Here is a 12,918-nt window from a genome sequence, read left to right on the forward strand (position 1 = left end):
TTCTATATTTTAGAATATTATATTATATTATATTTATCATAGTTTTTCCGTAGCATCAAAATAAAATACTACTTCAAGCTTGACTGGCTTTAATGGAAATTTTTATTATGGAATTTACACATAATTTTTTTTTCATGTTACTTTCTTAATAAATAACAACAGGGCTTAACATAAGTGAACACACCTAAAAAGACTAGAAAGAGGAATAAAAAAATCATCTTTTGGAAATTTATCTTAATGCCTTAATTAAAAAAATGACGAAAAATCCAACCTTTAAGGACTCTTTGTGAATGAATAATGTATCGTAAATAAATAAATAAATGTCCTTCCTTAAAATACAGGGTGCATAAGTCAGGACACCCCATGTTAAATTCCTATAGAGGCAGGCAGATTTTTATTTTTAAAGGCCAGTTATTTCATGGATCCAGGATACCATGCATCCTGAATAAAAAAGCCCCACATCATCACATACCCTTCACCATAGCTAGAGATTGGCATGGTTTTATTTCAGTTAGCTAAAAGCTGGTTTGATTTGCATTGAGAGATGATCTTATGGAAAGTACCCCATGCCAATCTCTAAGTATGGTGAAGGGTATGTGATGATGTGGGGCTATTGCAATTCCAAAGGCCAAGGGAACTTTCTCAGGATGCATAGTATCCTGGATATATGAAATAACTGGCCTTTAAAAATAAAAATCTGCCTGCCTCTATGGGAATTTAACATAGGGGTGTTCTGACTTATGCACCCTGTATTTTAAGGAACAACATTTATGGATTTACGATACATTATTCATTCACAACGGAAATTGATGTTCTTAAAGGTTGGATTTTTATGCCAACCAATTAAGGCATTAAGATCAATTTCCAAAATATTCTTTTTTTTATTCATCTTTTCAGTCAACTTTAGCATGGGTGTTTTCACTGCTAAGCACTGTACACTAACTGGTGGTTAAATGGACAGCACTAAAATAAATGTTACTGTGTTTTTATTAAAATAAAAAAAATAACTTTAGAGCAAATCAGAACCTCAAACCCATGTATTCAAAGCAAAAATGTTTCCATGGTTTTCATATAAATATATCACTATTTTAAATTAAGCACTTTGGTCGACAAGAATGATCACTCTGTCTGATCGCTAGTGTGAATTCAGTTTTATGTTGAATTACCACTCAACATGTGGTGGAAATTGTTGTTTAAATCAATTCTTTTTTTAATTGAACATACATTCTATTTTAAATTATTTTAGCATAATCTTATTAATATTCATGAGCTGTCTCCATGACCATTCAGGTGCCATCATCCCATCCACTTTTCATACAAAATGCTGCCCATGGGCATAAGAGTGATTAACATTTAGCAGAGGTATTAGTTTGCTGAGTTTGCTTACTTTACTGCTTAATTCCACTTCATTCTTCAAGTTGGCAACAGCTTTATTGATTTCTGCCCTAGAAATGGCTCTTCGTAGCTTTTTGTAGCCTTAAGAAATTCCTCTTTTTTTGTCACTTGGCTCCATATGTGGAGCGTAGGCAGAGCAACATCAAAATACCTAATGAAAAAACTAATATTCCAGAAATATTGTAATGGAATCTTTTTTCTGCTGAAGTAAGACGTGTTACTTGAACGAGAACTATTCAGGCTAACTCAGGGCAGAATTTTGAATCACAAATGGGAGCCTTTTTTCCCACAAAGTCCAGATTTGCACCTACATTTGAATACTCTAGATGGGTGAGTGAATAGGCTGAGCGAAATAAGCAGAGACAATTTGAGCTACTTATATTCTCTATGTGCATATTTTGGGGACTGGAGCATGAAAACTGTGTTATTAAGATACACCGATTTTAAATGTATTTAGCATGGTTACTCGTCATTTTGCAGACATTTTATTTAAAGTAACACTGTAATTGGAGGGACAGTCTGCCTGGAGCAGAGGCACTTAAACAAGCTGGTGTTAAGAGCCTTAGTCAGGGGCAGAGCGAGGTTAAGTGTCTCACTCAGGAGCACAACAGTGCTAGAGCAAGAGTGCTGTCACAGAACCTGTCCAGTGGGACACACCTTCCTGGAAATAAACCAGCGACCTTTGTGTTAGCAACCTGGATCTTTGTAGATCTGTCTAGACTGCAACTTGTTTCCCCACCTATGATTACATTAGAGTAGGTTAATTGCTTGATGTCTGGAGCTAACTAGAATATAACCTAATGATGTAGTTTTTTTATATTATTTTTTTTTTACATTGACAAATGCACAGTTAGATATATAGGCAAAAATCCCCAATTTTATGCATACCTCGGGTCTTTAGTGACCCGGGACGTTATTCACTATACCCTTCTCTTCATTCATTTTTTAAAGTTAGACATCAACCTTCTAGTATTCCTCAATCAATTCATTATAATATATATATATATATATATATATATATATATATATATTGTTTTCACATTCATTTTTGTACAAATTGAATAGGGTCGCTAACGTCCCTTGGTATGTATCAGTGTAAGTATATATTTTCTGCACAACAATAATTGAATCTTTGAAGACTGAATAAGTGCAATTCATCTTTATTCCAATATGATACGCAATGATGAAGTGACGTTTCACTCATAGTTACAGCAGGCAGAAAACAAAAGAATAGGAAGTAGGCCTATCATCATCAGCAAATCTTGAAATGGCTCAGTGATTTACTGCAGAGCAAGTACTGTCAAGTAACACAATCAAATATTAGTGTCACTGTCACTTTATGGTGGTTCTGCCTAAGAGCTGTCAGCGATGAAAATATTTGAAATTGATAGTTTTGAGTATATATTTGAGATCGCAAATATGTGCTAGATGCTGAATGTACTGGGAAATGAGCACTGACGTGGACAGAGATGATGGTATAAAACATCTGCTCTAACTGAACCCTTCCAAGCTTCAAAAGGTAACAAAATATGCTTTATTTCACTCTTTTATTATTGTTACTCTAATATCAGGAGAGTTTTATATTATCATGACAGGTAGAGATCCATCCGTGTTAGACACAAATATGCAATAATGATTGGCAAAACATTCATGCATTTCATGCCCTTTTTTTTCACGGCAAAGAAAAGTTGTTTTAGAGGAAGTTATTACTGTCACGGGTGTGGTCCGGGCTGAAGAACTGGAAGGAGTCCAAGGTTCAAAGAAGACACGTGAAGACACGAGGGATTCTGGGAAGTGTAGTGCAGATGAAGACAGAGGGGTGAAGTCGAAGACTGTGACAATTACGTTTAGGTTAAAGATTACAAAATAAACTATTTTGATTCTTTGAGATAATATATACAATGAATTAGTGAAACACAACTCTGGATAAAATAAGTATCTTTTTTTTGTTTACTACCTTTAAATGTCCAAATAATACACAGTTTAATGATTTTATTTGAAATAATCCCTGTTCTCGCTCTTTATTTTATACAGTGCACAATAAATGCATTAATTCTATGTTTAAAGGCAGTTTGATTTCATAAAATTTAACATCTGTACAGTAACTGAAAAAAAAATTATAAAAGGAAACAGCTGTTGTGTCTTATGAAAAATGACACACCAGACTTTTATTCAAAACTTACATTATATACGAACATCACTACAAATATTCTTAGGCATATTCTACAGTCTATTGCCTAGAAACTTGTCTCTATTGTCCACATCCAAATCTGCGCCCAAGTTGTGACCATCTAGCCATCAATAATAAGTCAGCCAGTGTGAAAAAAGTTCCTATCTAATGAATCTAATCTAAAGAAACTGTCACTGCTGGCAAGAACGTTTCGTTGCCTCTGCAATTTTTGCCTCACCATTGTTTTCAAGCTTGTTAAATTCAGAGCACAACAATCTATCAGCAGTTTCCTATCAACTCTATCTGCATGAATGATTTGTTTGGCACATATTCATCTGTTGTTCAAGCAAAAACAAATACATTTTTGTATGAACCCTAACTGCCCGCAAACAGCTGTTTCGTTTGTCCATTGTATACATCTGCTGCTGGGCAGACTTGGATCCCGTTGTAGTGTGTTAACCGTGTTTTCATTTGTATAATCTATAAGAATGACCGGTAAGACTCTCAGCTACAGGTTCATTTCGTTTAGGAATCAGTTCAGGTGCCAGACAGCCGTCAATCCCAATGTCAATGCGGAGATTGGCTGATTGATCGAAGCGAGTCAAAGCGCAGAAGGTGAGAGAGGTTAAAGAACAATCATGATTGACGTGGAGGTAGCCGAAGAAAAGGAGAGAGAAGCAGTGGATGACATATTAAAACAATGCCGATAAATGGAAAGAGAGAGGCAGAGAGAGACAGGTGGTGAGTGGGAGGAGGTGACGAAAGAGAAAATATAACATGAACAGAAAAGCTTTTAGGAGATGGGAGGAATATTTGTTAAGGAATGACGGCTTGTGTGAAATATCAGGAGGGAAAGGGGAACCAGGAATTTTGGGGATCATGTGGGGATACACAGGACTCTGTTATATTTCAGTGGGCATGTTGACAAGACCAAGAGCGCCGCTACTTTACTTGCATGTCATAGCATTTACAGCTGACATGCATAACATACAACGCATTACTCCGTAATTATGTGAATCACAGCTGGGCTTCTTACACTTGGTTAATGTAATCCTTGGTTATTTTATTCATGTTTCACACTGTTCATACTTTCAGGGTTGCCAGGTTTGCACAACAAAACCAGTCCAATTGATAATCAAAACTAGCCCAATTACAGCCAAAAGTAGCATAATTGTGTTCCGGGGGTGGGGTGTTGCTTCAAATCACGGACTACAAAAACAACCCTCGGCAATAGTGTAAAAGTAGCCCAATTCCATGGAAAAGCTGTGGACTTGGCAGCACTGCATACTTTATTCATGGTTATTAATTCATAGATTTCACACTGTGCATTTGTTAATGCTGGGTTAAAGTTCTTATTTGCATATGCATGAGGTCATTAACATTGATTGACAGGACATGACCTGTATTAATAACTGCTTGTCTATTTTTAGGAATGTCATTGTGTCTCTGCTCTTCTTGTCTTGTGTCTTCTGAAGCATACCTCAAAATAATAGTGTCTTTATCTATACAGTTAAAGTTGTGATAAAACAGAAATAGCGACATAACTTTTCTTCTGAATTGTCTAGTACAAAAGATCAAGTTATGACATTTTGATAAAAAATTATGAGGTCAAGAAGAAAATTAAACGTATGCATGAACGAATCATTCACAATAAGAGCAATAATATGCATTTAAAAAATAGTTTGGGTGAATTGTTATTTTATGCCGACTTAAATTTAGATATGGGGGCATGGATATTTTCTGTAACTGTACGAAGTACATGAATATTTAAAGAGGCAAGCACTGAGGCTGGTCATGAATGGTTGTCTGTTTCTAAACTCCCCGTGGCATTCTAGCACCACATTGTATGCATTTAGTGCAATATTTTGGGGTTATACTTGAAAAATCAGTGCAAAATCTCTTTTAAAAATCACAAGTGAAACATTGATTAACCCAGGGTTAAAACTGGCCTTTACCTGGTGTTTAAAAAGACATTAACCCAGGTTTAAGTGTAGTTGAGAAGCCCTAGTGCATTCCTCTGCAGGTAAATCTGTAATACTGTCCATTTGCTCACTCTCTGCTTTTTGGGGGGCTATAAGAATTGCTGAAATCACCATTTTTGGTCTGAATGGATGGCTTTATGCACTTTCCGGGACTGTAATCACAACACACTATTCTTGGGTGAAAGTAGTTCTGTAGTTATATAGTCCACAGTTCTTTGTTTTGCAATTATATATCCCGCAGGGAGGGCCCCCTCTTTGCACGTACTCAACCCTCCTTAAAATGTTATGCAGTTTTACCATTACCATCATTCAACTTACTGTTCATTACTCTTCATAAACACAACTCACACTGCAGTGCTTCATTGTTCATGTCTACACAAATCAGACAGCCTCATTCAACATCAAACTTAAACTGTAAAATTGCACAGTTCCTAATGTATTGTGGTAGAAACAGCTTCGTTTCCAGGTAATTGCAAAAATCAGCCTGTAAAATGATGCATCAACGACTGCATGCTTGAATGCTTGAGAAGTCTGTCATTCATTTCACCAAAAATAAACTCAAATGTTTGGTGTGTTTTTTTGGTGGTAAGTTGCATTCACTGAAGGAAAATGAATGACCTCAGTAAGGACATGCTTGAATAGATTTTTACCAAAACCAATTTGAATGGATATTTGTCTTGTTTGCTCAAAAAACAAACAATCACTTGAATTAGAAGGTCTTGAAGTGTTGACACAAAGGGAAGGCTCAAAATGAGGTGCTGAAATTTAAAAATCCCTTCAGTTGATTGCATTCACCCACAAATAATATAAAATAAATCTCTGGTTCTCAACCTTTTTGACTCCAAGGCCCCTGATTGTCAAAGAAAATATTTGAAGTCTCCCTAAGATATTTCTGGTCCTTCTGCCTGCATGGTCCCAGACTAAAATGCATCCTTGAGCTGTTTTAGCTAAAAGCAACTTGCACTGACATATTGTTTTGTCTCAAAATGCACACAATTGTTTTTTTCTATGTTTATAAAAGTGTAAAGCAGTTCGTTGTTATGGGAAGAAGGAGGCGGGATCCAGCGAAAATTTAACAACTTTAATAAATAAACAGATACAAAAAGATAGTAAAGACGGCAGCCCCTCATGGCCAACTGTCACACACACACATAATAAAACATAAACAAAACAACGTAAAGTCGAGACCGGTGTGTCGCGCAGGTGTCGTTCATTATTAATCATGCAACCGGCCTCACGCTGTTCTCTCACGGCCCTCGCCCCGTCCTGCTCACAACAAAAAGCTTTTTAAATATCCTAATTGATCTAAGGCTTAATCTAAGCCTGTTTGTGAAACCAGGCCTTACTGTTATAATTAAATAATTGCTCATTTAATAACTTTTTTATTTAAAGAAACGTGTAGTGTAAGTATATTAAGATAATTTAATAAAATTAATTCCAGAAGTTTCAATAACTGAATAATTTTCAGGGTTTACACTTATTTACTACACTATTTATGAATTTTCTAGTCATTTGTGATTACATGGTTTTACTCACAAACTGGCCTGTTATCATTTATAAGGTTTTATTAATTTCCATGAGGTCTTAAATTCACACTTTTAAAATTCCTTCATACATCCAGTTTTTCAAAGACCAAGAGATCCCTGGTCTGCCTGTTTGACCTTATTGTCAAGCTGTTTTGTCTTATTGTAAATCATTTTAAGCCATCTTGTACTTTGTGACCCAAGATATATCGAAGCACCACTGATGTGAAAGGGATTGAACAAATATACAAGCCAATAAGAGCATCAATTATTTATGTATGTGTCTCTCTTTATTTATTTATTTGTGTTATTTATTTGTTATTTATATTCAATCTTAGAAGGTCTAAATTTAGCGATATTTGGCTTGCACTCATGTACCTGAAGCTAAATGTCTTTTCTCATATAAAGCATCATCCATGGTCCCACAGTGCCCCGCTGGCTCCGCCTGCTACAGTAGACAATTTTGCTTTTATTACAGAGTAGACTCAGATATAAGATCCGGAGCACCACTGTGTGCTGCCGACCAGACCTGTCTCAAATGAAGCACAAATGAAATGCCATAACACAATTTTCCTATAAGCCTTCTGATGATGCCTTAGACATCTGGCAGTACAAGAAAATATCAGCCACCTTGGCTCATATTGAATTGTAATGATGATGCCAACGTTACTGTCTTGCGATTACTCATACGTTAATGAATTAGCCTGGCTGTGTGTTCTGCTACTTTGCTATGTCGTTCCACTTTTAATTAAAATACTGCAATGATTAAAGTTTTAACTTAATTATCTTTATCTTTTCTCTCAGGGCATCCAACCCTCTGTGGGAAACTGAGTAAAACGTTTCACCGGCACCAAAACACAGAAGCTCTGCTAGATAGAGGGAGATACATAAAGTGAACACAACAGTGACTGACGTACACTCTCCAGAGCTGGATGAAGGTGGTGTAATGGAGGAATAAATGAAGGACAGTGAGAAGAGAAAGACGAAAGAATGAAGACAACTGAAAAGCGAACACGTCTTTTCATCAGTTGTTGTTTAAATTAATACATCACAATAAGACGACATGATTGATAGAAGGCTGCTCCTATTGGTGTCCCTCTGTTTTGTAGGAGGAGCCTGTGTCAGTAAGATTGTTCGGAGAAGAGGGGTGAGCTCAATTCAGACCCAGTATACAGGAAATGGAGCAACTGACCAATGGGATGCAAGTTTGGAGAGGAATGGAAATACAATGACAAGACTCAAAGAACTGATTGCTCCTGAGGAAATTGAAGAGCAGATTACAACTCACCAGAGCCATGGAGCTTCTCCAGTCTTCACCAAGGAAAACTTTGTTGGGTTCAATGCCAAACCACCTGTACAAATAGACTCAGGTCAAGTGGATTTTAAGGTACAAGCACCAATTGATGAATCTAGAGACATTTTAGAGTTAAAAAGGAGCAGAAATAACACAAGGAAAGGTGGAAGAGTTGAGAAAGGGATCCCAAAGCACCACAGGACAACCTCTGGCATGCACTTCAATAGAACAAGATTCAAAATCCCTTCAAGATCCAGAATGAGTTCAAATTTTGCCATTCACACTACAGCTGGTACAAAGATAGTCACTCCGGATTCGCCTCGAAAATTGAATCTCACTGGAAGCTTATTAAAACTAATATCTAAAGAAAACCTTGTACGGATTGTGAATTCCCAGCTTAAGAGTGTTCCAGGTCTAAATATTCTAGGCAAAATGAGTCACAGCAGAAAAAGGGATCTGATCAACATGGATCACAGTCAGATGGAGGCACTCAAACTGAAAAAACAAGAAAGGACAGGCACTCCTGAACTTTCTAACGTGGATAACCAGACTGCGGAGCTACATTCAAGCACTTTTACAAATGCCAGTCTAAATTCGGATCAAACTGTTCACACTCTCATTAAACAATTTAGCGGATTTGATATGGATCTAGGAGAGGAGGACAGAAAAATGGAGGTGAGAGGTGTTCCAGTCACTGCTTCATGGAAGTACAAACACTTCATGACTCACATAGCATCAACTCCCCAAAGTGAGATCATGCCCAGCACCGAGACGAATCCCTTCACTGGTCAGAGAGATATGGGCATATCAAACACTCCGTCTCAGATCGACTCAGGACTTCGGCCTGACATTTTCAGTTCATTGACAGAGAGGAGTCCTGATGTTGAAGAGGAATCAGATCAGAAAACTCTTTTGCCATTCAGTGTCACTCAGAATCCATTGATTAAAACTTCAGAACCCATTGACAGCAGTCACATCCTAAAACTCCCACCAGATCCAGAATGGGTAAGGAAGGAGGTGGAGGAGAGCGGAGAGATGACTGTGGACTCTCGCCTTGGCAGAGGTGGACAGGGCCTTGTTTTCCAGGAAATGGATGAGGATGAAGATGAGGGGCGGAATCAACAAAAAGGGGAAATCGCTCGATCTAGAAGACGACGAAGCTGGATCTGGAACCAGTTTTTTGTCATTGAGGAGTATGCTGGTCCAGAACCAGTGCTCATTGGAAGGGTAAGAACCCATTATGATTGTATTAAAGGGATGTCTAATTTTAATTAAATTCTTAATTCTTAAAATTTCATTTACTCACTGCCACATCAATACAGACATATAGCAAAATTTTGGGGTCAGTAAGAATTTTCTTATTTTTTTCTAAAGTATATTTATTTGATCAAAAATACTGTAAAAAAACAAACAAACCGTAATATTGTGAAATAATATTACAATTAAAAAAACTGTTTGCCATTTTGATATATTATTCCTGTGATGTCAAAGCTGAATTTTCAGCAGCCATTGCTCCAGTCTTTAGTGTTACTTGATCATTCAGAAACCGTTCTTATATGCTGATTTATTATCAGGAGTCTTTGATGAATAGAAAGTTAAAAACAGCATATTGTTATTTGTTATTTACAAATAACTGTTATTTGAAATTAAAATCTTTTGTAACACTATATGTCTTAACTGGCACTTTTGATCAATTTAATGCATCTTTGCTGAAAAAATATGAATTTCTTTGAAAAAAATCTTGCTGACCAAAGTTTTGAAGAATAGTGTGTGACTTTATTTCTTTATAACACAAAGAAAGGAAGTCCGCCCCCCCCCAATGACAATCATTTTATGAACAAAACATTCTTCTGTAAATAATTTGATGATGACACAACTCATTGCTATCAACTTTTAATATACATTATTTTGAATATATCTAAATAACCACTTATCCTAATTAAAAAATGAGCTGATCAAATCAAAGATCACTAACCAGTTACTCAACAAAGCGAATTGGAGCTAAAAAAGCTCACACACTGAGACTGAAAGACGTCTCCCACAGAACATCATGTCTGAACATTTATCACATCAATAATCTAAATAGCTTCACATTATCCCAGTCTTTTTTTCTTGCTATCTTTGTCTGTTTGAATCCTGAGGATTGAGGAAGCCGAACTCTGCAGGTCACAGAATAATGTTTCAATCAGCCTCTTAATCAGCCACTGATTCTACTCTGCTAAAGCTACAGTATGTGCTGTGATGAACAATTGCTCTTTTCATTAGAATATCAAAAGCCCGGTGGTGGAGCATGAAAAGTTTGCGTTACCTGTCCTCATACTTTGTTTGGTCGAAGTGTTGAACTGTGTCCATGACTTACAGTACCAGTCAAAATTTAGGACATACCTTAGACATACATTCTTAATCGCGATCTTTAGAATAAATACGTATCAAAATGATGAAATTACAATATTTTTGAAATGTGCAGTGACTGGAAATGTCAGACGAAACTATATATACTAAACTATAAACTATATCAGTTTTTCGCCATCGTAGGTATAGCCACTATTTTCCTTAATAACAGCTTTGCTAATCTTCTCTCACACTCATGAGGTGAACTCAACCGTTTATTAAAAAATATATATTATTTTATGCATTTATTTATTATTTTTAATTGTCATTACATTTTTAATGTAACATTTTTTTGTAAAGAATTTAAAAATTTATTTATATTTCATGTACAGTAGGAATTAATACAGATATTGCTAAATTGCCCTGTTATCCAGTAAAAATCTTTAAACATCTTTCTAGATGCATTTTCTTTTGTGTGTTAGATTATATTTCAGGCAAATAAGCTTAATTTAAAAAAAGTAAATTAAGTGAATGTTTTGTTTTTCTTTTAAGAATCATTTTTATTTTATTTTCGAGGTTTAGATTTAAAAAAAAAAACAAATATCTATGGGATCAGTAAAATATTTTTTTTTAGCTTTCATAATTTGGATTTTAGCTTTTAGGTTTTGAAAACCGTAAAAAAAGAAAGAAAAAGATTTAGGTAACACTTTACAATAAGGTTCATTAGTTAGCATTAGTTAACTACATTAGTAAGCATGAACTAATAATGAACTGCCCTTATACAGCATTTACTAATCTTTGTTAATGTTAATTTCAACATTTACTAATACTTTATTAAAAATGTTGATAACATTAGTTAATGCACTGTGAACTAACATGAACAAACAATGAATAGTTTTATTTTTTATCAACTAACATTAACAAAGATTAAACAAAGTAGTGCAACTTATTTTTGAATTAAGTATTTAATTCATCATGAGAAACGCATTTAATCAGATGTGTCCAAAACTTTGACTGGCACTGTATATCTGACTCTCTCTTTCTCTCTCTCATTTCTCCCTCTTGTCTTTTTTCACCTTCTTTCTCCCTGAGCTGCAGTTTGAGTGTCTGGGGAAGGCGGTGGGGTAATACGTTGAGTAAATGAATGATGATGATTCTGCGTGTTTGCCTGAGGCAGTCAGACGGCACTGTGGGATATAAAAAAACCCTCTTGCATTCTCTTCCTGTCTGTGTGATATCTCCTGCAGCATTTAATGGAACCCCCTGTGCTGTTAAAACCCAGCTTCAGAGCCAGACACATCCACCCAATAGTTTTAGACACATTTGATCACTGCACTCAAACGGGACGGCTGTTTAGAGTGGGTAAGCAGACAAGCATTGATCTTCATTAGGGCCTCATGGACAGCACAAAGAATAAGAGAGAGCGAAAGAAAGCAGCGGGAAGAAGGAATGGGGAATTATGAGACTGAAAATGCCTTAGGTGCTGTTGACCATTACTACAGATGGACAGTCCTGTATGTCATTAGAGCCAATATGGTGTGCTTAACAGGTGGCAATGCTGTCACTGATAGTTCCCTGCTCTCTTAGCACCCTTCACGGTATCTAACACTGCGGCTGAACCTGTTCAGAGCCTGAGCATGTGTTGTGTTTGTACGTACACACCTAATGCTCTTATGTGTCCTAATGCTCTTACGGATGTTTAATCTTGCTGCTTCGGCCCTATGCGGAGCCGCCTACACTGCTGCCTGTCGAATCAACGGGGACGTGTTTTGCTGCGCCTTATAACTGAGATGATTATGATTTAATAAAGGGCTGAAGTGAACTATGTAGCCCCGCGGCAGACGTGCCAAGTGCCACTGCATACTCAATCTACAGCGTGATGCTAAGCACAGATTCAGCATTTGGAGCGTGCGTTCATATACTCATTACAGCGTCTATAAATACAGCACTGGCCCATTATGCATTTTAACATATTTTATGCTAGGTAACATCAATTATATGCAATTATGGTTGCGTTAAATGATAATCAAATTGGGGGGTTGGCATAACAAGCATCCATATGTTTTTGTCACCAGTGAGCATATGCAGGGCTTTATGATAACAATATATGCTCCTCTGTAACTCCGTAATGAAGGCATTTCCTTCTTGATCTTAATGTATGGACATAAATTAGCACATCTTTTGCATTCAAAAGCAGTGGCAGGGTGTGACGCATGGGGAAAA

The 12,918-nt window shown here is 36.4% G+C and overlaps 1 protein-coding gene across 2 annotated transcripts in view; it reads left to right on the forward strand.

Annotated features, from left to right (window-relative positions):
• The window catches only part of cdh24b (cadherin 24, type 2b), a 143,350-nt gene that overhangs the window by 49,779 nt on the left and 80,653 nt on the right, over positions 1–12,918 (forward strand). For both annotated transcript variants that reach the window (XM_077232827.1, XM_077232833.1), the window contains exon 2: positions 7,875–9,591. In XM_077232827.1, coding sequence (XP_077088942.1) covers positions 8,134–9,591 — 1,458 coding nt within the window. In that variant the 5' untranslated portion in view covers positions 7,875–8,133. The remainder of the gene's footprint in view (positions 1–7,874; positions 9,592–12,918) is intronic.

The sequence above is a fragment of the Siphateles boraxobius genome, unplaced genomic scaffold, assembly GCF_051911475.1.
Source record: "Siphateles boraxobius isolate OS27281-9 unplaced genomic scaffold, OSU_SipBor_1 1, whole genome shotgun sequence".
Classification (NCBI taxonomy): domain Eukaryota; kingdom Metazoa; phylum Chordata; class Actinopteri; order Cypriniformes; family Leuciscidae; genus Siphateles; species Siphateles boraxobius.